At 34.5% G+C, this 26,451-nt stretch overlaps 3 protein-coding genes and 2 long non-coding RNA genes across 15 annotated transcripts; 2 read left to right on the forward strand and 3 right to left on the reverse strand.

Moving 5' to 3' along the window:
• Positions 1–27: 27 nt before the first annotated feature.
• On the reverse strand, positions 28–872 carry LOC135144133 (uncharacterized). The gene is made up of 5 exons (XR_010282983.1): positions 791–872; positions 684–720; positions 377–574; positions 223–320; positions 28–162 (listed from the first exon to the last, which is right to left on the reverse strand). It is a non-coding gene; the product is annotated as an uncharacterized LOC135144133 (long non-coding RNA).
• Positions 812–4,453, forward strand: LOC135144130 (SEC23-interacting protein-like). 2 transcript variants are annotated; one of them, XM_064076123.1, is made up of 17 exons: positions 812–977; positions 1,034–1,423; positions 1,519–1,580; positions 1,632–1,677; positions 1,733–1,975; positions 2,029–2,085; positions 2,143–2,265; positions 2,338–2,475; positions 2,530–2,647; positions 2,717–3,165; positions 3,223–3,332; positions 3,384–3,576; positions 3,641–3,707; positions 3,776–3,858; positions 3,911–3,979; positions 4,030–4,091; positions 4,207–4,453. In XM_064076123.1, the coding sequence occupies exons 1-17, from the start codon at positions 845–847 to the stop codon at positions 4,327–4,329; spliced, it is 2,466 nt and encodes an 821-aa protein (XP_063932193.1). In that variant the 5' UTR covers positions 812–844; the 3' UTR covers positions 4,330–4,453. The 2 variants fall into 2 exon arrangements, with proteins under 2 accessions (XP_063932193.1, XP_063932194.1); XM_064076124.1 differs by having other exon boundaries at positions 3,641–3,701.
• LOC135144132 (uncharacterized) lies at positions 1,183–1,804 on the reverse strand. The gene is made up of 3 exons (XR_010282982.1): positions 1,510–1,804; positions 1,310–1,419; positions 1,183–1,252 (listed from the first exon to the last, which is right to left on the reverse strand). It is a non-coding gene; the product is annotated as an uncharacterized LOC135144132 (long non-coding RNA).
• Positions 4,454–4,615: 162 nt separating the features above from the next.
• On the reverse strand, positions 4,616–8,722 carry LOC135144131 (uncharacterized). Of its 5 annotated transcripts, XR_010282981.1 has the most exons (13): positions 8,537–8,722; positions 8,436–8,486; positions 8,188–8,370; positions 7,774–7,888; positions 7,106–7,205; positions 6,991–7,054; positions 6,473–6,528; positions 6,054–6,124; positions 5,904–6,001; positions 5,456–5,519; positions 5,245–5,396; positions 5,113–5,197; positions 4,962–5,051 (listed from the first exon to the last, which is right to left on the reverse strand). XR_010282981.1 is itself a non-coding variant. In XM_064076125.1 (12 exons), the coding sequence occupies exons 1-12, from the start codon at positions 8,607–8,609 to the stop codon at positions 4,693–4,695; spliced, it is 1,074 nt and encodes a 357-aa protein (XP_063932195.1). In that variant the 5' UTR covers positions 8,610–8,722; the 3' UTR covers positions 4,616–4,692. The 5 variants fall into 5 exon arrangements, 2 of the variants coding, with proteins under 2 accessions (XP_063932195.1, XP_063932196.1); XM_064076125.1 differs by lacking the exons at positions 4,962–5,051; positions 5,113–5,197 and adding an exon at positions 4,616–4,827 and having other exon boundaries at positions 5,333–5,396; XM_064076126.1 differs by lacking the exons at positions 4,962–5,051; positions 5,113–5,197 and adding an exon at positions 4,760–4,827 and having other exon boundaries at positions 5,294–5,396.
• A 10,709-nt stretch (positions 8,723–19,431) lies between these two features.
• LOC135144135 (uncharacterized) lies at positions 19,432–23,883 on the forward strand. Of its 6 annotated transcripts, none has more exons than XR_010282985.1 (14): positions 19,432–19,565; positions 19,646–19,781; positions 19,851–19,947; positions 20,004–20,107; positions 20,309–20,405; positions 20,467–20,554; positions 20,613–20,680; positions 21,244–21,342; positions 21,473–21,558; positions 21,617–21,758; positions 22,083–22,162; positions 23,192–23,324; positions 23,383–23,576; positions 23,779–23,812. XR_010282985.1 is itself a non-coding variant. In XM_064076127.1 (14 exons), the coding sequence occupies exons 1-13, from the start codon at positions 19,458–19,460 to the stop codon at positions 23,469–23,471; spliced, it is 1,278 nt and encodes a 425-aa protein (XP_063932197.1). In that variant the 5' UTR covers positions 19,432–19,457; the 3' UTR covers positions 23,472–23,520; positions 23,779–23,813. The 6 variants fall into 6 exon arrangements, 2 of the variants coding, with proteins under 2 accessions (XP_063932197.1, XP_063932198.1); XR_010282984.1 differs by having other exon boundaries at positions 23,432–23,576; XR_010282986.1 differs by lacking the exons at positions 23,383–23,576; positions 23,779–23,812 and adding exons at positions 22,653–22,979; positions 23,081–23,136 and having other exon boundaries at positions 23,192–23,271.
• The last annotated feature ends 2,568 nt before the right edge of the window (positions 23,884–26,451 follow it).

Raw genomic sequence — 26,451 nt, forward strand, 5'->3', positions numbered from 1 at the left:
TATATTAGTATATATATAACTTTCCATCATATCTTCATTAGTAACGTCTCTCATATTCGAAACAAGAAGACGTGTACTTTGAAAGGCCGAACTTGATTTTGCCAATGGTTGAGTAAGAGCAGTTTGTTGCTTAAGTTCTGTAAGAGAATTTCTTATAAATGACTAAATATAAAAAAAATAAACTGTTACTTTAAAGATAAGCTCTTCAGATACAGAATGTACCTCTGAAAAACTTTTATTAATAGGAGAAGAGGCTGATAAACGCCTTCGATTAAAGCGTCTTAAACTCCTTTTATTTATTTTGTTTTTTCCTTTCAAATCTAAAGTTGCAGAGTTATAAAGAAAGCTGAATAACAAAACTTATATAGAAACAAACCTTTTTTGTTTATAATAGCATTCTTAGTATTGACCATAATCAAACTCGCCAGAGGAAAATTTGACATAAAAGTCCGTTGGACCTCTCTTCTCCGCGTGCAGACCGCAGAGAAAAAATATATTCCGCCCGCCATTACCATCAGTAGGCTGCGACTTGGGAAAGTCTCTTTTTGGGTTGGGAAGCTCAGTTCCAGCGAAACTGCGGTAAAAAGCAAAGTTAAAAATTCATAGGTTACTATAAACTGGACTTTCGCTATTTTATGACTTGGTAAAATAATTAACCAAAATCTTGCTGAAATACTACTTACCGTCTCCACATTTTTTTTAATCCTTGGGATTAAATACCTTTAAATTTTTTAATAATTTTTTTGTTAAGTATTAAGTTTTTTTTTATTAAACATCGTTTATTATAAACCTGATATTTAATTTAAAAGTTATTTCTTAAGGTTATATTTCAGCTCTGCCAATAATGGAAAAGTCTCATGCTTCTCTCTTTGTTTCTGATGAGGAAGTTAATGATTTTTTTGATATTATTTCTCAAAATGCGCCTAACGATAACCTGTCCTCTTGTTCGGAATCATTATTTTTCCTTAAGAAGGAGGGTATTATTTTTTAAAAAAAAGTTGACTTACTCTAACGGTAGGAATTTTTTTTATAGAAATTGTGGGTCCCACTCAACCCTCTGAAAATGTTAATAAACCCGTATCCCAGTTAGCATCTCCCACTTTATTAAAAAATGTTTCCAGTGACTGTCGCGTTTATACTATGAACTCCAACGAAGTTCCGGAAGTTTCTTTAAGTTTAAAGCAAATTTCTGAACAATTTCCATGTGATAACAACTTCAACTTGCCTCCTGAAGTGCAGAGTTTTCTAGAACCTCAAGCACACAATGACTTTATAAATGAACTAAGTGTTAAGAATACTAATAAACCACCTGAGGCCAGCTATCAGAGTTTTCAAAGCGGGAGCTCCTCACCACCCTCTTTGTCCGATTCTTCCATAAAAATGAGTTCTTTTGGAGTCAACTCCTCTAACTTTCACGACCTTGGTAAAAAGCAAGTTATATATATTAGTAAAGTAACAATTTAACCTTTACAATTAATATTATTGGTTATATAAAAAATTATTATTGACCTTTTAAAGGTTTTTCTATTAGCGGTAAGAACCTTACTACTAAAGAAAGGAATCTTCCCCATTCAACAGATGTACTTTACTTTATTAATTTTTATTTAAATTCTATTATTTATATTATATAGAACAGCAACAAATCGGCCCTGACTCCATCACCGGTTGATTTTCAAGGTTTGTGGATATTTATACTAAAGGCGTAGTTTGCCCTTCACTGCAGACCTTCCAGGGGTTGACTCTTCCCTACTCCCCTGTGGCCCGTTCCTCCAGCCACACTGGCACTACTTTGACCGCGCTTTAAACTCTTTCGTTCCTTTCAGCGTCTCCGATTCCAATAAACTGGAGCACATCTACCTCTCTCACCAGCGGGGCGCTGTAGTAGCTGTTGAGGGTGAGAGGTACGACGTGGCTATAGATGACAGACTCATGCAGTCCGTTTATTGGCAGGAAGCTGACTCCATGGTGCTGCGAGGTACTGAGCATGATCACGTTTGTATTTTCCTTTTTGCGTTTTGCCTTATTTAGGCACTTGGTTCACCTATATCAATGGCCATGTCCAGCCATATTCAGAAGTCGTAGCAGGTAAGCAAACATCACAAGTTTACGCATTCCCTCTTTACCTTTTTTTCTTTCTTACAGCGTCTCTGGAGCTTGCTTTTTCAGAGGCGCTATTAAACGACAACTGGCCCAAACGGGTGGACTTGGAGGGTGGACAGTACGTGATGATACACTCCGAAAAGGTGATGGTCCACCATTGGCCAGGTGCTTTGTGCATGTGCGCCCCTTCTTTACAGCGCTTCTTTAACCCCCCCCCCCTCCCCTCCCCTTAAACAGGTGGGGGATACACAGCTGGAGTTTTAGCGCCGTCCACCACGTGCATAGTCATGCGGGGCTACGATCGGCGCCACTCCCTCCTCGGAGAAGTGGTGGAACCATCCCATCTTTTCCTAGTAGTGGCTGGAATTGGCGCCGGTAAGTATGATCAACTATTGGTAGACAACGTATTTGAGCAGATTTCTCTGCTAGAAATGGGCTTTCATAAGACCCAATGCGTCAACGCCCTGCGGCACACTCTGCACCAATTACAAGTGCAGCCAGAAACAGACGGTCGATTCCCCCGTATGGAGATCCTTCCTATTCATTGGTACACCTACAAGCTATTGGCGGCTTTGCCCCTTCCCGTCTTCAAGTGAATAAACATTGCTCGTTGCAGGGGTAGCCATTTCAAGCAACTGGACCGCATAAGAGAAACCGCTGGAATATCTACCCCTCCCGGAATTGAGAAGCTGAGAACCTTCATGGCGGACGCGGTGGTCGATCAAACTTTCATGCTCTCCAGTCACTTTCAGTCAGTCAAAGAGGCCATAGCGGCCGAGCTGAACCGTGTGCATTTATTGTTCTCCACTCGCCATCCCAATTTTAAAGGAGAAGTTTCCGTCATTGGCCATGGCATAGGTGCCATAGCCCTTTTTGAAATACTGCTGACCCAACAATTGCCTGCCCTCTCACCCGAACCTGCCTTGCGAGACACCTCTCTGCTGCCTTCCTTGGGCGATGAGATCACCTACCGGACAACTTCTTTGGCTTCTACAGACAACAATTTGCTAGAAGTCAAAAGACTTTTCCTAAAAAGAGCAAGCCACAAAGGCACCAAGCCGCTGAGTAAGTCACGTGCTATGTGGACAAACCATCCAGTTACTATAATTTACAAATAATTAGAATCTCACTTAAAGACGGCCAGCATGGACAGCTTTCGGTCAACTGTCTTCAACGACAAAGCAGTTTTTTCTAAGCATCCCTGTCACTTGGATTTCTACCCTCATTCTTTGGTTCTTCATTTCCGCATTGTGACTTGTTTAAAGTCCTTATGCTATTGGCAGGTGTGTCTCGGGTCCCCGTTGGGATGGTATTTGCGTGCCTCTGGTCACGAGCTCTCTCCCGCGTTCTACCTCCCGGCGTGCCGACATGTTTATAATGTATTTCATCCGTTGGATCCGTTTGCGTGTCGACTTGAGCCGCTGATACAACCGGAATACATTAACGTTCCGCCGGTGCAGATCCCTCACCACAAAGGTCACCGGGTATTTGCCTTAACTTTTCGATTAACTAATGGTACCTTGTTCTGCAACTCTTACAGGCAGAAAACGCCTTCACTTGGAGCTAAAAGATTTTGGAAGTAGCTTAATAGCGTCTCTGTGGTCCTGGTTTGCTCTTCAGAGTTACCAAGATACCCTCACTCTTGAATCTTATTGTTATCGCACGGAACCACAAGGTACAACGCACTGAGCCAAGACATAATAGAATCGGAACCCACTCTTGAGGAGGGTGAAGAGAAGACCGCTCCTTCCAACTTTGGTACTTCTGCAAACTTTACACTCTAGTTCCTTACCGTTTTTGCTGCTGGCAGATCACTTTAGTTCGGAAATGAACGCGCAATGCCGCATCGATTTTGTATTGCAGGAAAGTCCCATTGAGAGTATTAATGAACACGTGTTCTCTGTGCGAAGCCATCATTCCTACTGGCAGTCACCCGATGTGGCTCTATTTTTGGTCGCGCATGCCTCTCATGGATGACCAGTTTGGCCAAGGTGAGGCTAAAGTCACTTTATTCATTACTTTTTCTCGCGCCACAATTCGTTCTCACTGCTTCGTCCGTCCTCAATGGCGCTATTTTCATCTAACTCCTCGTCTTCGCTAAAACAGCTGGACTGCCGCCTAGATGGTTTGTGGTCTACTCTCCCGGAAATGGCTTCGTACTTGGACGGCTCCGTCTGCCATGCCAGGTGGGACTCCGGCATCTGGTTGAGCATATCAACAACTGTCTGATTGGATATCCCAAAGAAACCGGGCCCAGCTCCCAAGTGTTTGACGTCTCTCCGCTTGGCCTTCACATACAATAATAACAGATATGTCAGTAATAAAGTAGGAAACGAAACCCTGTTTATGTTAATTAGTATGCGTCTGTGGGCGTCTGTGGGCGTCTTTTCTACTATAGGGTTATCCTTGTCGTCCTCTGGAATAACTTGAAACTTGAAAGCAATGAGAATATGAGAGACAGGAATGAAGCTAAGACCTACCACAGGACCATCATCGCTATCAAGTATAGCACAGTGGTACTCAACCTTTTCGTCTGGGTTATATTGGCTCGCAAACAGACGGGTTGCTTTGAACCCTACTGGCCATAGGTACCTAACAAGCAATATCAATGATTAAAAAAATGATAATAGGGGCAATGAACTTAGAAGAGCGGTATCCGGGCTTTTTTACTTCGAGTGTTCCAATAGAGTGGATAACAAGGCCATTAAGCTTCATAGGATAGCGAACCTGTATAGGTAGTAACCAATTAAACCAGAGTAGATGCTTTAAGGCAACATTAAGGGTTTTTAAAAAGGTTAATTAGTAAAATAAGCGTGTGTAATGAAGGTTCTGCGTTTCCTCTCTTTCATTATAACCTTATTTTATGTAAGTTAATTCATCCTATGTTTACTTTTACTGTCCTCCCTAATGCGGGTAAGTTTACGATTCGTAACTGTGTGCAAAGACGCGAACTGCTAGTGAGGATATTTGCAGCACTCAACCCGTTAACTGCAATTAATATGCGGAACAAACCTTTAGATATAATAAAGGTTTTCTTTAATCTCCGCAACTTCTAGTCGAGAGTGAATCGTTTCTCGCTCTTGTCAACGCTACTAAACTTTTGCAGGCAACAAAAGTATAGCATGTGTTCTCGTCTAAACTTACTTTAACTATGGGGGGTTTTATTTACCCCCAAAAATTTACGCGAACTCACTAAAAAAATTATTGGGCTCTGTTTAGATGTATTTCAAACTTGAGATAAAGTTCGAGTCTTCTTAGTTTTCTTCCTCGGTGTTATAGAGGCTTCACCTGCAGACCTACTCAGTAATTATAGTAATGATAACAATTATAATAGCATTATTTAATGGCGAAGTACCCGCTCTCTCGTGAAGCTTTACTTTGAATTTTTAATGGTTTTTGTATCGGTTTTAGCTCCAAATCTGATTATATTTATAATAATAATAGTAAGAGTACATTAAGTAAGAAGTTCAAGTTGGGAAATAACGCCTCTGTTTTGCATGGTAGATATTATTTACAGCGAGCGACTACCAAAGTTGCCAACAGGGAAACTATAAATATGACTTTCTTATAAAAGCATTTATTAAAAATATATTTTTTAAAATATCCGAAAATAATAAGTAATCCGAGTAAAAGTTAATTAAATATATTATAAAAAATTTATTATATGTAAATTATTTTTAATAATATTTAAATAGAAAGGGAATCAGACATTAATAAGAATAAGAATGAAGCTCTGGTTGGAGCTCGCGAAAACAATCTTAGTAATTTAGGAAGTTATAGACCCAAAATTTAGAAATGCGCACCTGAAAATTCTGAAAAATCCGAATTTTCACTAGATTCGTCGTAAAAGGGTTCGTCTAAACTTAACGGCTCAAATTCCACCAGTTTAGATAGCATATAACTTTGAGTAATAATAATAATAATAATAATGATAATAATAATAATAATAAAACCTTTTAAATTGGTGTAAGCGGCGAAACTTATTTTTCTTTAGTTCAACTTCATGTCTTAGAAAAGAATTCAACTATTTTATAAAAAATAATTTTCTGACATTTATTACTTAAGGCAAACTGTTATGCAAAAGTTTATACAAGTTCATAATTTTGCAACTAACAAAATTTTGTTAACTTATAATTTATATAATATATTGTTACGATTAAAAGAATTTTCAATGATTATTCGAACAAATACCACAATAACAAGCATAATTAAAATAAGAAGACTACGCGAACGATGGGAGCTACTTGGTAAATAGTACCAGTAAAACTGCTATGGTTGGTCTTAAAAACACCCTTTCCACCAATTGTTTGGTGAAAGTTGTGAAGTACATTGCTTGCTTCTTAGCCTTCTAGTTTTCAAATAAATAACTTACAAAGAGCAGATCTTTAAATTCCCTTTTCATATTCTTATAACGAGTTAATAATTTATCTGTATAGTTAAAATATAAGTAACGATAAATTTAAAAATATTAAGTTTACTAATAAATAGTGCAAATTATATTATATAAAAGGATAAAAAATAATAAGTTAAGAATAATTTCTAGTAAAAGCAAGTTATATAAACTTTATCAAAAAACTTTAAAAGAAAAGTTATTTAGTAAAAAATAAAAAAGGTTATAAGCACACAAAAAAGCTTAGTGATTTTTACTAAAAGCGTTACCAAGTAAAATGACATTAAAAAGATAGCTTGGTAAAAAAAAACAAAAAATATAAAAATACTAAAGAAATTACTGCTATTTACAAAAACTAAGCGAGACACCCCTAAAAAAGTTAGTATGACTAGTATTCAACTATATTTTATAAAATTTAAGAGAGAAAAGCGTAATATCGATATATGAGTTTATCTGGTTATTATTAAACTTTTTTTTAAAAACATTAAAGTATAAACAACCGAAAGACCATTTCCTCATAGCTGACGTACTTTCTTTAAACGAACTTTTTTTTTCGGAATTCGCCTAATATTCAAAATTATCACGTGCTCCCAACGGCTTTAATTTACTAAGTACCACGCAGCGAAAGAAGCCGCGTGCTCCTGGCACTCTTTCGAAACGGACACTCCCCTGAGCCGTTTCTCGGTATAAAAGCGCTTCTAAACTCGTTCCTGAGCTAAAAAAGTAAAAGAAAATATGATAATAATTTAAACTAAAGCGAAAATTAGAAGTTATTTGCTATCACGATTTCTATTTAATCTGCAAATATATTAAAAAATAATATTTTAAACCACTTGATAATATTTAAATACTCGGTTTTTACTTATATGAAAAAATAGAAGGATACTACATATCTACATTTTAGGTGACCCTTTATCATGTCCCCTCTGTATAGTAAATATTAGGTTTTGCCTTCACCATGGTGTTGTGTTTATAGAAAATAACTGAAGAGAGCGTATCGTAACGTACCAACAATAAGAAATAAATATTTATAACCAAATATATAAAATAAAACAGAAAAGAAATCCTCAAAATTTCCATAAAAAACTTTTCATTGAGTAAAATTCTCTTATTTAAGCAAGTCGATAGAAGATAATAACTACAAAAAAACTTAAAAAGAAAATCCATTATATGCTTTAAAAAAATGATAAATAAACAAATTTTATTTTTTTAAAATAATTGGTAAAAATATCTTTATATACCTGACCTTTCAGTAAAATAACGAAAATACGGACAATATAGACCTTCTAGAAACTAATCCTTGATGCACTATAGCGGTGTGCAAATCTTTAAAATGCAACCCCTCTGGGCCAAAGTCTCCCAGTACTATTTCAGCTGCTTGAAGCCAAGTCATGTGACCTTCAAAGGAGTAATTATGTATATGATCAAAGGGGTTATATACCTTCACAATAATTGAAAAACTTTATTCATAAAGGTAAATAAAAAAAAGATAGTAGGATTAAAGAGGGAAAAGTAAAAAATTATGACTAACTTAATCGTAAAAATTTGAGAAATTTCATATAATTTAATTACAATTCAAATTTTATTGAAAGGATGCAAAGTTACATAATAATAATTTATGAAAGGTTGAACTTATAAAAAACTAACTATATATAAAATTGATTTTTAGGTTATAAATGCCTACTAAAACACAAAACCTGAGTGTTCCACTATTTCTTCTCTCTTACAAAAATCCGAATCTTCTTCGCTTAGAATATTAAGCTGAGGCGGTTTTTTCCTTTCTTTCACTACTTTCCTTTTTCCAGAAGAAAAAACAGCTTTCTTTGAGAATTTTTTGTGTTTATTAGTTTTTTTAGTTTTTAAAATTCCCGTTAAGTCGGCTTTTTTTTATAAAGTATTAAGTTAACCTACTGTATACGTAATATACACAATATTTAGTCTATACCTTCATCGTCCGAAAGTATTTTTGCTTTTTTCTCAAGGAATTGATTCTTCGCTATTAAATGAGAGTTAATAAAGCCACAGTTAACAAAGTAAAATTACTACCACTTTTTCTGCGTTTCTTTTCCAAACTAACAGGGATTTTTTTGGTTTCATCCAAAGGTTCGTCAGATAACATTATTAAAAGCCCTTTTAATTACTATTACACGTTTTCAAAGAAGCTAAATATTATTTTCTTATAAGTATTTTGGATAATAGTTTAACCCTAGTAAAACATATCCTATCGCAGTTCTTAAGAAGTGCATTAGGGCCACTTTTAACAAAAAGAGTCTGTTACACAAAGAAAAGACTTTAATTCCGTTTTAAAGGTCCTTGTGTAATAAGACCTCGATCTGATTCGCTCGTGTGTCTACTAAGTGTGTGGTTGTCTCCCGGGTTGTAGCTGGGTAAACTGGCTACTGACTGATGCGTTCATTGGAGAGCTTCTATAATGCGCCTTTTAACTACTAAGAACTGCGTTCCGTTGTTGGTGCCCTTAATCTTTGATGACGTGGGATTGCGTGATATGCTCTAGCGAAATACTGGGGTCATCACTGACAACGAACTTTCCTGGCAGCCGCACGTGGACTATGTAGTGGCGAAGGTAAAGGCAGCAACCAAGGCGCTTTACCCTTTATAATGCGACAAGAGCAAGTTTTCCCTGCCAAACAAACGGCAATTGTATATGTCTATGTCTTACATCCAGCCAAAAATGACATACGCGTCTGCTGCTTGGGCCTACGACTCCACTGCAATAGCGTCGGCACTTGAAGTGCGACAGAACAAATTTAACTGCGAATGATTACAAAGACAAACGAGTTGTGGTTTATGCGAAATGACGCCTTCCACCGGGGCCTTCAGCTATACCCTTTAGACGTCGTCTTCCAAAGTAATGCCAATGCCCTTTACGATAGGCTAGTCAGGCACACAAATTGCCTGCTGGCGAGCGAGCCTATTTACGAGCCATGGGGTGGGGCACACTAACCCCTCCCACTTCACGCGCGGAAGCGCCAGTTTTTGTTTGTTAATTTTAAGATAATAATGAGACCGTTTCGATTGAAAGGTACTGTGTAATAAGTCTGCGGTCACTACTCATTTTGAGCTCGAGTATTCGAAGATTTTTGACTCGATCGAGCACCAGGGGCCAGGGACTGTCATTTATAAATAAATAAATCCATACCCCTCTCCTTAGCTTCTAAATAAAACTTATTTTTTGGAAGTAGAGGTTATAGAAGACAGTGTTTTGCTAGAGATAACGGTAGATCTAATAAATAGTACTATTAAAAATAAACAATAGTAATAATAATAGTCATAACAGCAATAAACAAAGCGCTCTCACCAGCTATAATAAAAGTAATATTGTCAGTAGTAATTATATCAATATCAGGAACAAGGCTTTCTAACGAAAATGAATTACTGTCTAATAGTGTCTATTTAATCAAGATCTTGAAAGATTATATAATATAAAAATAGTTGTAAATTATTATGTTAGGCACGGTGATAATAATATTAATAACAGCTTTGATACTAACACTAATTTTGATGCTAACACAAATGTAAATAGTGAAGACGATAATAATTAGTAACAATAGCCACCCCCAAAAGCGACCAGCCTCACAAAGCATATTACTGAAAACAAAGTTGGTACAAAATATGTTAGACCTAAGACATGGGATCCGTGTCAATGTAGTTTTTGTAATTACCGGGAGAAAACCAAAATTTTAAACGAAATCAACTGCGATTATCATACCTATTTATCAGTAAAGAGTTTAACTGGTATTTCGCGTTGATGACGTAGAAAAAAAATGGTTACGAAAATTGTAAAGGCATATTTTTCTTTCTTTAAGGTTTAACACGCCTAAGTGCTTCTAATGCGTTTATCAGAAAAATACGGCCACTGCCTACTTCTCGTTAAGCTGCCTAAATATTAGTCAAGGATCTTCACCCTGAAAAGCATAAAGTATATCACTAAGTTGGTTAAACCCTAATAAGAAGTAGAAGCCTTGGTCAGGGCTGCAGATCTCAACTTTTTTGGACATGATGAGAAATACTGCAACCCAAGCTATGGTGGTTTTTAAGGACAGAATTGTAACAGCAAAGGCGTGCACGATAAAGCTACCAGCCCTAATTGGAGCATTTTTTGAATTATAAAGGTTGTAAATACTATCTAAGAAAAACTCCTATAAGAACTCAAAATAACGTCAAAATTAAATACAAGCTCTACAGTGCGTTATAAACAAGCATACTAATTAATGAAACTTCTATGATCCCCTTTAAAGAAATAATAATTTCGTATTACGAACAATTTAATTAGTTTCATGTAACTAGCAGAGTTATATAAAGAATTAAATAAGTGCTGAATAAAAAGGGGCCAGCCTGTTGCTCTTTTTGGATTCTGGTTTGGTCACGGCATGTGTTCAAGAGGCAAGAAATACTAAAGCTTATCTGCCAAATGAATTTGATAGCATTCCTATCGCTGAGGCACACCTAAAAGGAACGTAGCTAAATAGATAACTATTTAATCATCAGGAGCTACAGGATAAAAACTGAAAGCGGAAGCATTGCTCACTGGGTCAGACTTATAAGCCAATTAGTGGTCTTATAGTCTAGCCTAACTCCTCCCTATACTCTTAACCCTACAGTACTCGCACTTCTTATTTAGAAATTAGTAACCGCAGTAGATCTCCTCTCAGACCCCTTGCGTTTCAAATTGTTTCCCGTTAATTTTTGAACATATGTTGCTTATTGAGATATTAGGATAGAGGCCACTCTAATTTGAACTTCCATCTAACTTGAAAATTTAGAAAACAAAATCAGAATACAGCGAATACATTTCATGATATAATCTTACATTTTTAATTTTTTTTCAAATATTGTAGTTAAACGCCGTATGTTACTGCTGAAAAAATAAAAAGAAAGTTCATTTAATGTAAAAAAATAAATTTATTAAAAACTTTTAAAGGGGCATCTCATTTGACCAAATATAACCTATTTTTTTCGCAACAATCGTTACAAACAACAAGAGAATGTTCTAAACACAAGTATATTTTACATTTTTCGAACTAATATCTTGTTTTTCGCTTTTTACCCATACATAGCAGTTTCCTCTATGGTTGTCTCTTTCTTGAATCTCTTCCGGTTTTTGTATACTAAAAATTGATTTATTCTAGCAGTTATGTTTCGCAGAATATTTTTGTTTGTCGCACGCTCTCTGAAATGTTTTTAAATAAGTGCAAATAATAGATTTTCCAAAAATATTCTTTTCCTAAATTTACTTTGGTCAACGTTTTCTTATATAAATTGAAATTTTACACCAGCCACGTTCAGCATACTGAAGAATACTTCCATTAGCCACCACCTTGTGCCGCGGGCGCAATTATACAAAGAACATAATTATGTTGACCATAACTACACCAATCTTGGTTTAATTGTAGTTTGTTACTATCTCAGGTTTCCGTTTTTCTCCAGTATTATCAGTGCTGTCAGTTTCATGTAAACTTTATAATAAAAGCACAACCTTGCCTTTTATGGGTTTGTACGAAACTAGTGTGGATTTATTGCGGTTTTAAACATAATTGAAAACGGTGGACAGAGTTTACTAGTTAGAATTGAGGTGGTAATTCCTATTTGTTCATAAGCCTTTTGACAATATTAGTAGCATCATTATTTACTTTAAATGGTCCCTGTTGTGTTCCGACGTAAAACTCCTTATTTTTAGTATAGTACAATTTCTGCATCTGATAGAGCAAAAATTTTAAAGCCATATAATTGGTTTATTTGGCATAAATGGTTTAAAACTGCAACATCTCCTAAAAGACTACAATTTTCCATCTATTGTTAGATAATCGGATGGAACATAAGAGTTTTTACAGTTTCTGACAAATAAATCAAAAATTTGCCGTAATGGTGCCAATTTAGCTGTAGTCTTCCCTTCGGTCCAGGTGTCTTTATTCATCGAATCATATGTACCTCAATAGGAAATGGAATCACAGATAGATGTAGTAAGTCTGAAGATCTATTCCTGTACCATTTGTGGCCCATAGTTGCTCACTGTTTAGCCTACCACTCTTGGTAATACAAGCGAGATACAATAAGCTAAGAAGGGCTTATATTTCACTTCGACTAGTTAATTTAGCATTTCTTTCCCGAGCAAAGTTTAATATGCTTGAAATAAATTTATTGGTATTTTCAAGAATTTTTAAGTCGATAATTTCTTCTTAAAAAAATATTTCCAACAATCTATAGGAGTATTTTTTGCTTTAGGTCGAGAGCTTACTCTGGATAAATGAGTTACTATGTTTTGTGTTCTTGTTCTAACGTTTTTTGTAGGAATCATTTTACGCCACTTAGTATTCCCGTCTTCTCCCAAATACCATGGCCCAGTGTCTACTTCTTCATTCTCGTTATCTGATAACTCTTCCTCTTTGTCCGATTCTTAATCTCGGGTTTAATATTTGGCGATATCTTCGTCTATGTGCTCGTCATCGTCGAGTATCTCTTCGTCTGACTGAACTTCATCATGCAAACGTAAAAGACGAATTTGTTCTGCTTCTTAACCCCACATTATAGTTTTCTACAGAAAAAAATTGAAAGTTGCAAAAAATTATGCAAAAGTTCTGCTTTCTTACCTCTTAAACTAATACCAAATATAAAACAATAATTACACAAAAACAATGTTAGTGGTTGCAGGAGGACTCAGACTTCCAGTGCTGTTAACTCCCGAAGAAACACGTAAAATGCGAATTGGTGTCAGTCTAAGAGAGTACTTTATCGGAAGGTACCGGATTGATATCGAGTAATTCCTGAGATATACCTAAATTTAGAATTTCCAGATTTCTGAGACCTCTGCCACTATTGTAAGGTTAGTAATAGGTAACTTCAATTTCACTATAATTTTTTATGTAAATTCCTCATTTCATTAATTCACAATAATAGCAGATAATTTAAATTATAGCTGTGGTTGAAAACAATATAGAGCATAAGACTCTAAGCCATTAGATTTTCCACCACGCCAAAAAAGTGAAATATCTACCTTAAAGGGTCAAGAAACTATATATTAAGGTACCAAGCCCCAAACACATATAGTAAAGCTAACTACAGCGGAAAACTATAAACCATAACCCAGTCCCTAAAAGCCAAAAAAGCTATAATTTTTTTTATCCCTGCCTGGTCCCCAAAACGGTGGACACGTTCTATTTGTTCCAAAAATTGGGCCCCTAGTCGTACCACAAGCTGTTTCCCCTCTGAAAGGTGGCACAAACAATTAATTTTTTCAAGCTACAAGAGTTTGTGGAAAGTATGTTCGGTTTGCCAAATTTTATTGAGTTTTCGTAAAAATTACTTCACCAGAAGCTACAAAATCCTTTTACAATAGTAAAGTAAAAGATGTGATTTTTTTTAGATGACACGCTTTTTAATATAATGTGGCATGAGAGCGTAATTTATAAAATGATTATTACCAGCTTTTCTTCTTACTTAATTACGGAAATACATATAAAACCTTGCGTATAGAATAATTACCGCTAGCGTAAAATAGATGAAGTTAACCATTAGAAATCTTAAGTAGGTCTTCCGCCACTTGTTCTCTTTGCTTTTTTCTACCTACGTTTCACATATACCGCAACCATCAAAAAACCCCCTAGCCCAGTATTCTGGTGAAACCGCCCTAAATTAAAGTACTAAATACGCACGGTAGGTGTTAAAAATGCGTAACCAAATTTGATTGCTTATTTGCATTGTCTCATCGTGTTCCCGTAATCAATATGTTTTAAGTTACTTCAATGATTCAAATACAGGTGGTAACCTCTAACCTCTAATCTTAAGTCTGGCACTAAAGCAAACTACTATTTTTAGCAGTAAACAAGGTAAATGTAAATGTACCAAAATGCTATTTAACGAAAGGTCAGGTCAATCCTACTAATTTTGGACGCCGTCATAAATTAGAGTTAAAGAAAAAGGAGGAGCAATCAGTTTACCAGAGCGTAAAGGAAGGGTTTTTATATACCTTCAGAGGAGAAAATACGAAATGTGCAAAGGTGGGACAAATATTAAACACGTGTTTCGAGCACTTGATTTATCGGCGATAACAAGGCTCCCCTCTAACTTTGACTAAGTATGTGCATGCTTATCTTCAAGTATTCAAGTTGTCTTTGCTAATACTTTACTATCATGTCTCGACTTAATGTGGGAAATGACCGCGTAACTTAGTCCCTGTAATGCTATGCGTATAAAAGATCTCGAAAGATGTGCTCTAATTTCTTTTTCGCTGTTACACTTATTAATGGTAAAAAGGTCTCTGAAGTTCTTAAAAGACGTGCTTTGCCAAGCCTTCATGACAATTATATTAATAGAGGTATTTCATATCAAGATTTTTTAACTGCTTTAGTGTCGTAGTAAGAAAGAACGCGAGTTTTCTTATTTGGTTTTATCTTGGAGTTTATTTTATTTAAGTCTTGGCTCTGTAATTTCTTTGCCTAGAGTCTTTTGAGTAGCTTCACAAGTTACTTTTCATATTTTACTTTTATCGCTCGCTTAGATATCCACTGTTTAGAACCTTTCATCGATATCTGAATTATGACCCATACCCATAGTAGAGCTAGTATCAATATTATGCTCTATGATGCATCAAAATAACAATTTATCAGTATCTTGCAGCATTTCTAATATTGTCCCCGATTAAAAAGATGTAAGTGCTTCGTTAACGGAGACAAAAAAAAAAAGTACTTTTTTTTTTGTTATTGGCTTAAGAATTCATAGTGGCCGTGAATATGGTGAAAGCGACATTAGGTCTAGTGCTCACCACTATATTGCGTAGTGAACCCATGACTTAGAAAATAAATAAATTATAGTTGAATACCTTCGACGAAATTTATATATTTTAAGGTGAAAGTGTGTTATTGTGTTTACTTAGTGTGTTTGTTATAGTATTATTTTATGCCAGTTCTGTGTTTTCATTTTAAATAACAGTTTCAAAATACCCTTAGAAGTAAATGAATTGGTTATTCTTATTGCTCAAGCCATTCTAAATTCTCTGTTAATAAATTCAAACCCTCGCATAAGTACGTATTCTTTTTAAAATAGTCGTTTTCCTGAGAGACCTTGAAGAGGTGCTCAAGTCGTACCTAAATGAGAAGCGAGCAGGCTCTTTGTCTTCGCCATCTCGCAGCTGGATACCGCGCGTTAAGTTTACTTTTTTTTCCTTTTTTGCAGGACATGCGCCATTTCTCATGTGTTAAGGTATGATTAGTGGATTGATATTTTGAAGATTATTATAGCTTCCATGTGTATATATAGTGTTCGAAAGGTACATATCGTGTAGCCCTCTCTAAGACAATATTTTTGTTAGCGTATCTGTAAGGTATGTTCCTTTGGTCATTAAAACTCTCTTAACTTTGCCAGCTAATATTCTTTTTTAACGAAAACATAAACTTAGTCTCATCTAAATTAGTTCACTGGTACAAGAATATTATAAAAACTTGTATTGTATATTGTTATGCCTTCATCTTAATATTTAATTCACCTTTTTTGTAGGCTTCAAGTCTGTATTTATGGTTTTATAATTTTCACCTTCACTCCTTTGATCAAGTTGAGAGAGTTAATTGGTGTGAATATTTGTGGGTATTAACTATTGATGTCTTTGTTAAAAGTTTACTCAAGTGAAACAAAAAAATAAAAATAAAATATAAAAATTTTTCGGGAAATTGAAAATGCTTGGAAATATTCCTATTACGAATTTTTAAAATTAGGTAGATTTTAGTCTTTTTTAAAGTTTTCTATGTTGTAATTCTTATATTTAAGTTTAAAAAACTCTTTAGCAAAACTGTTATTTTTAGAATAGCACTATCACAGGTAGTAGCTGCAGAAAGTGTAAATATGTTTTTATATTTAAGGTAAAAATATCTGCATAAATATTTATAATACCTATAATAACGAAGTGTGCGTCATAAAAATTTTAACTCTTGTGAAATCCCTCTTATTTGAAAGCCGACCTCAAAAGACAAATGCTAATTTTCTGACCCTCAATAGGAAACTTTGAAAAAAGCTAACAGCTGCTAAATTGAATCGAAAGGACTGCAAAAAATTATCTCCTATTAAAACTGAGGCCCATACCGCCAAGAAATGCTCTTTAATAGTTAATAACTCTACTCCTCCCTCTGCCCACTAACTACTTAAGCCTCATGGAAAGAAGAAAACATAGAGGGCAGCAACCTGCTTATGCTAAAGTAAAAAAAGCCACGAAAAAGAACAATATTGATAATTATATTAAAAGTAATAGTAATAGTATTATTAAAATTAAAAATAATAATAGTAGTAATAAATATAATATAAAAAGTGTACAAATAGTTGTTAATGGTATGATTCACTTACAATACGCAGTTAGATAATAAGATATTCATATCAGCTTGATTCAATTAAGATCGGATTTTTTCAGCACAAAGCCACCCTTCTACTTTTTTAGAATTATCGTCCCTGTTTTGTAAAATTTTCTCATCTTCTCGACAGTGCGCGATTTAAGGTAGCTTTTCATAAATTTTTTGAACTTCAAACGAAAAGTTTCCTTTTATTCAGACCAACTCTTTTCTTCCATTTTCTCAATTATCCCGTTCAAATGCATATAGACCACTGAACATGCCACTTCATACGGACAGGAAAGATGGCATTTTCTTCGCCTATTTTTAATAAGTTCGTCTTAAACAATTTAACTTCATTACCTCCCTTCCTAAATTTACTTCAAAATCCCCCTTCTCCCTGTAACTCGTCTAACGATTAAGTACAACTTGAATTCATGCTATTTATGGGTGCATCCAAGCTACTGCTTTCTTCTTTTATTCGTTAAACTCTGAGACATACAAAGCTTCCGGTGTACCCTTCCCACATTTCTTTATTTTTATATCCATCCACTTTAGGTATTAATAAAATTCGTGATTTTTTTACTAATTACTATAAATTACTTACAATTTATTACTAAATATGAGTAACAACCAATTTATTACTCCCTATATAATAAGGCTTACTACAAATATAGTTATTATTACAAATACATATATATTAAAATTACTATAATTGTTAGCTGAGTTATTCAAATCATATTAAATATTAATCACAAGCTTATAGCTATTATAATTTAATTCTTGAGCTCTCGAAATTAAACCACAACTCTAAAAGTGCACTTCCCCAGTTGGGTGCGATTAATCCGTTATAAGGGTACGCAACTTGGGCACTAGTCCAGAGGTTTAAGGGCGGGCCCTTTATCTTGCTATGAGAGCCTTTAGATCCCAGAAAAAAAAATCCTCTTGGACTTGGCTCTTAGACGAGCTCAGAGGTTTAGGTAGGCCCCGGACGCACAAATATATTCCAGTAAATAGCATTATTGTATAAGTGTCTCTACTATATTTTTCTAAGGACACCTAGGTCCTAGAAATTCTATGAATTTATCTGTCTTTAGGAATTGAACTCGTGCCTTCAGAGCTTTGGACGTTTTATCTGTTAAAATTACCCGCATTAAAAGGGAGTGAGCTAACTTTCGATATATTTTCAGAAGCCAGTTTTGATCTGTCGGACTGGTGCACCCTTGTACCGGATTAATGGCCTACAACTGTGAGGCGTCCTCTTTTGAAGTTGCGGTTTATAAATTAATGTAAGTTAATTGTATAAAGAACGAACAAAACAATCTATGTATAAAAAAAATTGCCTAAGTATTCCCTTAGGCACTGGGTATCACCCCTGCGTGTGGCACTCATGCACGTGGAGAAACGCGTCAATAAGTGCATGATTCAAAAAAATTGCGTGTATATTGCCCCGCTACTCGAGGGCTGAAACAGTTAAGATTTTTAAGACACTTTAGGCCCTACTCTCTTCCGAGTAGCTCGTAAGTTACTAGTTTGGGTTTGAGATCTTACCAAGGATATAATATTAATCCTTATTGTTACTTCCACGCTAGTGCAAAGCTGCTATGTAGAAACAGCCAACATAAAGTTAAATTTCTAACGATTTTAACCAGGGAATCGGTCGGTTTTGCTTGGTAAATGATGATGCTAAAACCTATCTACAAAGTATTCTAAATCATGCCTGTCAGCACGCAGGAAGCGCAGTCGTGCAAAATGGATCAAGAATTGTCTAGGAGGACACCACGACTGTTAGGGCGTGCAACTAGCGAATAAGGCCTTTATGCGCATCCGTTCCAACGGTTTTACGAAGCTAAAAGAGAGAGCCTTCGTAGCTTTTATTGAAACACGATTGTTCCGCTTAGTCAAGTAGGGAGCTACTAAATCGTAAAATAATATGCAAGGATGCCGATTTAGCATCGCTTTCTGCTTCACTATTGTCTTGGCGGTAGGATGGTCATCTGCACGCTACTTATTCGCCTCCGACATGTCGCTCAACCCAGCCTCTCTCGGGCTGTGGTACCATGCCATCAGCTTTATTTAATGCACTAACTTTTAGATAACTAAAAGTAACCTTGTATCGAATACAGAGGCAGTGCGACTAGCAAAAAAGGGCTCTCAACTCGCTAGGCAGGTGATATGAGCGGCATGCAACTTTACATGTCGCTGTGAGGGAGGCGGAATGCATGATAACTGCGTTTCTGTAGTCGGCGTAAAACGCTTTGACTCTCAGGTTTTGTTATTAAACGCCGAAGAAATCCTAATTAATGACTTACGCTGCAACAAAAAATTAACTTATGCTCTGTTAGCGAAACTCGCCTTTCGCCATTAACGAAATAAATATCCTTATTTTGATATTCACCTACCATAAGGGTCCAAATGATTTAATAAAAATGCGGCCGAGGCATTTTCTGCTACATACCTTAGCATCTTTTATAGTCGCACAATAGATAAAAGTTACCAGAGGTTTAGTTAAGCCCGACCGCTTAAGAACCCAGGGCGCACAAAGCAGGGCTTCCCATCTGCACTACGGAAGAACCTTATCCACAGAACGGATGATCCTTCTGCTCTGTTTAGTGGTGTCTTTTGTCTGATAGTTTGTGATGAAAGGGACGGTTCTTGAAATATCATGGCATGAAAAAGAGCCAGTACTTAGTGTGCATTGTAGTGCAAAACGATTTGCAACTGCTGGTGCTGATAACGATGTAAAGGTAACACCTTAAGTAGTTTTCTTTTTCAAAACAGCTTTAAAGTAAATTTTAGTCAACTTAACTGTTTAATTATCTTTAAGTTATGGTCTATGCCAGTTCGTGAAGAGGCCAATTGCTCTAAAATTTTTTTCATTTCTTCCCTGTCTTGTCACAAAGCAACTGTAAATGTTGTTCGGTTTTCCCCTTGTGAAAACTTTATTTCTTCTGGCAGTGATGGTAGAACTATAAAATAAACTTTACTGATAGTAACAAAATTGTAACAGAAGTTCACTTTTATATTTGGAGATGGAACAATTATTATTTGGAAACAAAATCAAGAACTTTCTCCCAAAGATGTGGAGAGTGGTCATTTAGAAGGCTGGCAAGTTTTGCACGTTTTAAGGTAGTGTATAACTATTTTGTAACCTTTTTAATTATATTACTTTGCTTGAACATAAGGATGCATAGAGGTGACGTCTACGACTTGTGCTGGTCCCCTTGTGGCAAGTTTATTGTCTCAGCATCTATTGATAATGTTGCCGTAGTGTGGGATGCCTTTAAAGGTTTTAAAGCGCTTTAAATTTTTTATTTATATCTTTTTTTTACCTTTTGTATAAAGTTCATAAATTACTTTTTTAAATTTGCAGGTAATTAGACGTAATAGTATCCGCCACGTTTTATTTTTTTTTTTAAAGCTAACTTTTGCACTATCGCTTTAGCTTAAACTACAATCTTTCTGTCATACTTTATTAAATGTTATCTAGCAAAACCTCTTCAACAACTTATGGAACATCGTCATTACGTTCAAGGTATAACCTGGGATCCTTTAAATAACTTTATTGCCTCTCAAAGCAGTGACAGGTTATTTTGTAACCTTATTTTGAATTTTAGTTTTTTGTCATAAATCAATTTCGCTTTTCAGAACTTGTCGTATTTACAAAGTTAAAGAAAAGGGGCATGGGACTGTCAGTTGCAAGTTCAGCTTCAACATTGACTTTTTAACTCTTCAGGTCGGGTCTCTGCCATTCCTCTTTAAGCGTTGTAGATTTCATATTTATGTTTTTTTAGCTGGATGAAGATACCGTCGTTAAGAAGCGCCTTTTTGCTGACGAGACGTTAAATACTTTTTTTCGACGGTTTTTCTTGAGTTTCTCTTTCTTTTATTTTAGTAACTTAATCTTACCTTATAATTAAATATTTTCTGTTGTTAATAAGTTTATAATTTTTAACTTTTATTTTTATTTAAAATTAAATAATTTGTCTAAATTTAAGTTGTACAGGAGCAGTAAGAATTATCTTATAACAACTTCACTGTTATGTTTTATGAAATTTCTTATTTATTAGCGGTTACTTTGGCCACATCTTAAGTTATATAGCTAATTTTTTTTCAAAATAAATTTTTTTTATCGTCCTTCTATGTAATCTAGAGTTAGTTTTATTGTTGTTTTACAAATACTTTTCGCCACACTCAAAGTTTCTTCCAATAACAAAGTTATTTTATATTAAAAAAATTATTGTTAGATTAAGACTTCAGAATTGGTTAGAATCATTGTCATAGAGTATTTATATAAAAGATATACACAATCCACAATCAAATTTGATTAGCCTTAAATGTTGGTTTACAATTTTAATTATGATTAGAAAAAGTTATATTGAATAGAAAACTGTTATTTTTGCTTAAAAAAAATAAAATATTTAGGCTTGAATTCTCGCCCGATGGTCGACTTTTGTTGACTCCTGCAGGTTTAAAAGAGAAGGAGTACTGCGTTTACGGCTTCGCTAGACAGAATCTATCAAGGTCACCTTATTTATTTTTTACTAGAAGTTGTTTAAATCTAAAAATAATAAGAACATTGATATGTGAATCTCTACAAAATTATTTAATCTTTTTCTTATTCGTTAACTGTTTATCATCTGTGTCTTTATAGGCCAGTTATATGCTTTCCTGGCCTCGAAAAACCCGCTGTAGCAGTGCGTTTCTGCCCTGTAAAGTTTAATCGTTTGCCGTTAAAAGGTCTTTAATCTATAAACTATTTCAGTTATCGTATAACGGGGCAATTAAAATAAAATAGGCGCACCTCTCTTCGACTTACCATACCGTCACGTGTTTTCCGTAGTCACGTTAAACTCTGTGCTTTTATATGACACCCAACATAGCCATCCCTTCGCTGCTCTTGCAAACTTACACTACGCATCACTTACAGATGCATCGTGGTGATTTCTCTGCGTTTTGAGACTTTTAGTCTTAATTGTTTTTGTGGATCACTATTTTATTTTATAAAAGTAACATTTAGTTATAGACAGTAAATTTATACTTTATAATCTTTTTCTTTTTACTTATTAAATAACAAAACTAAAAGACATAATTCAACAAAATGATACCCGTTAGCGAGTTTGCTTGTGTTTAAACATCTTTTGACCTTAGAATCCACTACGTGATAATACTTATGATTAGATATGTAAAGATTGTTGGTTTTAGCATTAATATTTCCGGTGTGGTATAGGTTATCTTTTACGCCCTTTTACGCCCTTTTACAGGTCCCCTGACGGTTCGATGCTGTTCGTTTCCTCGAGAGATGGCTATTGCAGCATAATTAATTTTGATTCAGGAGAACTTGGTATAACTTTCATTAACTCATTTTTTTTATGTGAAAAAAGTATAGTAACTATATTATTTTTAATACATATTAAATTACTTTTTTTCAGGGACTGAATTTTGATATATATATATATTAAAGGTTTTTACTTATATTAAAATTTATACCTTTGCTAAGTTTAAATTGGTTATTAAACTTTAGAGGTTGACGGGTGTATATTCACTCTATAATATATAATTTCTTTTTTTTTAAACTGTATAATAAGTTTTTCAAATTTTATTTACAAATATTCGGTTTTATATTTATAATTAAAATATCAATTAACTGAAACGTTACAATAAAATACCCTTTAGAAATTTATTTCAAAGTTATTTTATCAGACTTTATAGTCAACTTTAGAAGAATTTTGAGGTAATAATATTAACTAGCAAAGACTAACCGTGAATATAAAATTATCTTAATTTGATAACTGTGAATAAGGTATATGACTTTGTTTTTTGGCTCCTGTTAGAAGCTGTCACTTTTCAGCGTACGAATGAATTAGAGAATCCTCGGAGGCTCTTTAAAAGAGAAACTTGCCAAGTTTATGTTGAACTTTAAATTCTTGTACTTTCTGACACGAGTAGAGAGCTTAGAACACCCACGAGTGGGAAGTGACTATGGCTGATCTCTGCACGGTGACTGGGACCGTTGCGGCACGCGTAGCCTAACTACTGTAGATGCTGGCCTTACATACTACCTTTTCGGGAAGTACATTCGTAAAATACTTACCGCTCGCGTACACAAAGGCGGTCAAAGATTAGCAATATACTTGCCCCAGCTAGTATAACACCTTAAAGTAAGAATTATACTGGTGGTTGTGACAAAAACTTGTATACTTCACCGCATACTTTACTTTAATGCCATTCACAATTTTTTTTTCATGGTCACGCTGTAAAGAGTAGCTTACTCTACTATTGTTTTTGTTAGGTTTTGGTGTGCTAAAAGTAGTCAAGGTTGGGAACTTAACTCGCGATGGATTCTCTACTCTAATATGCTGTATATTGATAGCTGTCTTCGCTTCCACAATGTCTTTCATAATGCGGATTGAGCCATCATTGGCCAGAGTAATTTTCAGGATGAAGGTCCACTTTGTGATACCGCGAATTTATTTGCCGGTCGCGGATGTTGACAGTATTAAGTGGTAACTAACTCCGATATTGATTTCTCGAGGGCTTAATAACTTGGTTGCTGCTTCCTAGCTAGCTTAACTGAGTGGGTTGCACCCCCCTAAATTGGCTTCTTTTATAGTGCGAGAAAATTGGCATGGCTAGTCAATAAAAATCATTGAAACTCTTCTTAAGTTTGTGCTTTACCTTCTCGACCTGGAAGCTCCTCTAGTAAGTTGCGGATCTGCTTTCGATCTCAAGCGCTCATTTCACTGCCCTCCACTCCTGTCATTTATTTTATTTATATATACATGTATCATATTTTTCATTTTTTAAGTGAAGTTGCTGAAATTTTGGTATAAATTATTAATTCATAAAAATTTAGGGGAAAGACGTCATATAGAGTTATATATTTTTTGTGTTTACCTAAGTTCTTTATATATTTATATGATGCGTTTGACTAAGAAGACTTATAATCTTAAATAAAAGGCGAAATTTACTCAGAGGAATTGGCACTTCACAGGTAATGTTTCCCCAAAAAACTTTCTAACAGCAAGTAATTGGTGGACTTCGTCGTCGCTGGCGAGAGTTGCAGTGAAGTAGAAACTTTTATATTATATGTAAAAGTTTATAATTTAAATGAAGTTTTAAAGATTAATTAAATAAATTTACCACAAATTTCCTATATACTTTATAATATTAAATAAACTAGTATTTTTAAACTTAAAAAAAAACAATTAGCTCAAGTATTTTGAGAAATATTCACATGCTGTACTCTCCCCCTTTATTCCTTTTTTTTTCCTTCTGCAATTTCTCAGAATTTTTTCCTGTTACCCTTCTCGCTCTTTTTTTTGAATTTGTCGCTATTGAATTACTCTTTTCAATAAATAACTTTTATTTCTTGTATAGTAAGCAATTTAGATTGTTTTAAAAACGTAACTGCTTTTTAGAAGGTCAAAGAATATATAAAATAATTTTTGTTAATATAAGTTTTTAGTTAGAAACTTTAATTGACTTAAAAAAAACTTAAGGGAATAAGGAAGCTGTGCACTGTGGGCCACCTGCAGACAATAAACACTTAACCACAGGAGGATCTTTTAGTTTACCTTTTAATAGACAAGTTATACTTGTACCATTACCTAATTTTTTGTTGGTCCATTTATTAGTAATGTCTGCTCTCTTTTTTAAATTTATTTGTTTATTATAATAGTTTAAAGGAATCTTGCCTTTTAATGTTTTATTAAATTCTAGCCTTTATATTGCTTGTCTGTTGTTTTCATTGACCATTTTTCTCTGGCCTATAAGATAGTGTACAAAAACCAATAAAGAGGATAATTTTTAAAATAGTAAGTTAGGTATTAACTTTAAAATGAAAGTGAGGAATTGGAAAATAGTAATGCGAAGTTATAAATATAAACATAATTAGCGAAGAACAAAAGGGCTAATCAGTAGGGAAGAGGAAGGCACAAGGAAAGAGAGATGAAATTAATTGTTGTAGAAGTTCGTTATTAAATTTAATTAACTTTACCGCTATAACAAAGTGTGTACTGTTTTAAAAAGTACATTAAAGGTATCACTTTCATTGCCTTTTTTATAACCCTACAAGTGCCTAACATTCCTTTATTTATAACGGAAAAGACAATAGCCAAGTTAATATCGTAGTTAATCGAGATTAACAGTCGAGCGAGATGCTGAAAATGTAGAACATGTATATTGCTTGCCTAGAGACTACTAAACAAAAGTGTTGCGACTAGACACAGCGAATAACTTTTTTTAGCAGCAAACTAACCTAAACAGCATTTGTAGGTCCAGTACTTTGTTCTATTCTTCTATTATATAGATGACGATAACAACAGTAAGAATTCAGATCGTAAATTCGCATTGGTATGAGTTTACTTCTAAGGCGCGCGGTTGAAAATTTCTAGACCCCTTTTTTCTTTTAAAATGATCAATCATAAGCGCAAGGTTAGTTCAAACGCGAGTCGGAAGAAAGAATTACTTTAATATTTTCCATGTGTTGAAATAATCACTGCATATTACAAAATTAATAGCCCTGCCACCATCTTAAAGTACTTTATATGACGAACCTAAAATAGGAGCATAAAGTAAAAAATGTGAGGTGACCTTATTAATTATTGGTTACCAGCCAGCCGGCTTGACTGTATTAAAACTTTTGTTTTTCACCTATTTCTTTTCTTTTTATATGTGTAGATAAAATAAATAATGGAGGTTTAGTTTGGGTCATTTGGTAAATAAAACAAATAATAAATTAAAAAAACAAAGAAAAATTGAAATATGGGATTTAAAAAAAAAAAAATTTAATTGCCCATATTATTTCAGCAAAACTCTTTACCATCTACTTTTCCTTGCAGCCATCATTTTCTATAATATCTCTAGAGTTTTCGTATGTCGTGGTATATAGTATCCACATGTCCTAGACATTAACTGGAGGCATTATTAGGTAAGAAATCTGATAAAAATTTTCTAAAGCAATGGTAACCGACACCTTTTAAAGGAATATGAATTCGGCTTTACATGAAGCTCTTCGTAAAATTCTTTTATCAATATTTAGCGCCAATGTATAGGATTGCCGTTGATAACATTATATCTCCCTTGTAGATCGCATTGAAAAGTAGTCACTTCCCAAAAATCTTAGTATCTTATATACGTTCTGCTTTCTGTTTTCACGTTAGAAAAAGAGGGCTACAAGCCTCTAGTTAGGGATAATTAACTTAAAACTTTCTTTGCTATTTTCCGAGACACTTGTTAAACAGAAAACTGCCTCCGAGAACTATGAGCTATGGTTGCATAAATAACGCATTACAGAAGTAATAGGGTTTTATGAGTGGAGCGAGATGATGTATTTGTATGTTGTATTAAAGTGTCCTATTAGTATCTCATTTCTCCTTTTTTTACTTTTTCGGTAGGTAGTGCGACATTTTATCAGTACTTAGTACGTGAGCCGCGTTAATCATTCTTCTTTGGCTAGTACTTTACCTTCTTTCTTATTATAACATTTTTTTTACCAAACAGTGTGAGATCACTTTTATCAGTTTACCTATAAATAGTAGTATGTGGTCAAAGTTGGGTTATAAATCACTTTAATTTTTTCTATAATATTAACTCATCTCAAAAACTTTAATATTTTTATTTATCTTTTTA

The sequence above is a fragment of the Zophobas morio genome, unplaced genomic scaffold, assembly GCF_036711695.1.
Source record: "Zophobas morio isolate AGI-343-1 ecotype UQ-CSIRO unplaced genomic scaffold, CSIRO_AGI_Zmor_V1 ptg000083l, whole genome shotgun sequence".
In the NCBI taxonomy this organism is placed as follows: Eukaryota; Metazoa; Arthropoda; class Insecta; order Coleoptera; family Tenebrionidae; genus Zophobas; species Zophobas morio.

Bases quoted from the DNA above. Each gene is read 5' to 3' on its own strand.
- LOC135144130 (XM_064076123.1), top strand. From the start codon at position 845: ATGGAAAAGTCTCATGCTTCTCTCTTTGTTTCTGATGAGGAAGTTAAT. The intron at 1,976-2,028 runs GTACTGAGCATG...TGCCTTATTTAG, and splicing joins TGACTCCATGGTGCTGCGAG to GCACTTGGTTCACCTATATC. The intron at 3,166-3,222 runs GTAAGTCACGTG...ACAAATAATTAG, and splicing joins CAAAGGCACCAAGCCGCTGA to AATCTCACTTAAAGACGGCC.
- LOC135144131 (XM_064076125.1), bottom strand. From the start codon at position 8,609: ATGTTATCTGACGAACCTTTGGATGAAACCAAAAAAATCCCTGTTAGT. The intron at 7,889-8,187 runs GTTTTGTGTTTT...ACTCCTTTGAAG, and splicing joins AGAAATAGTGGAACACTCAG to GTCACATGACTTGGCTTCAA. The intron at 4,828-5,332 runs GTTTGAAATACA...CTACCTATACAG, and splicing joins AGACTCGAACTTTATCTCAA to GTTCGCTATCCTATGAAGCT.
- LOC135144135 (XM_064076127.1), top strand. From the start codon at position 19,458: ATGAAAGGGACGGTTCTTGAAATATCATGGCATGAAAAAGAGCCAGTA. The intron at 20,555-20,612 runs GTCGGGTCTCTG...ATGTTTTTTTAG, and splicing joins TTGACTTTTTAACTCTTCAG to CTGGATGAAGATACCGTCGT. The intron at 21,759-22,082 runs GTGATTTCTCTG...GCCCTTTTACAG, and splicing joins TCACTTACAGATGCATCGTG to GTCCCCTGACGGTTCGATGC.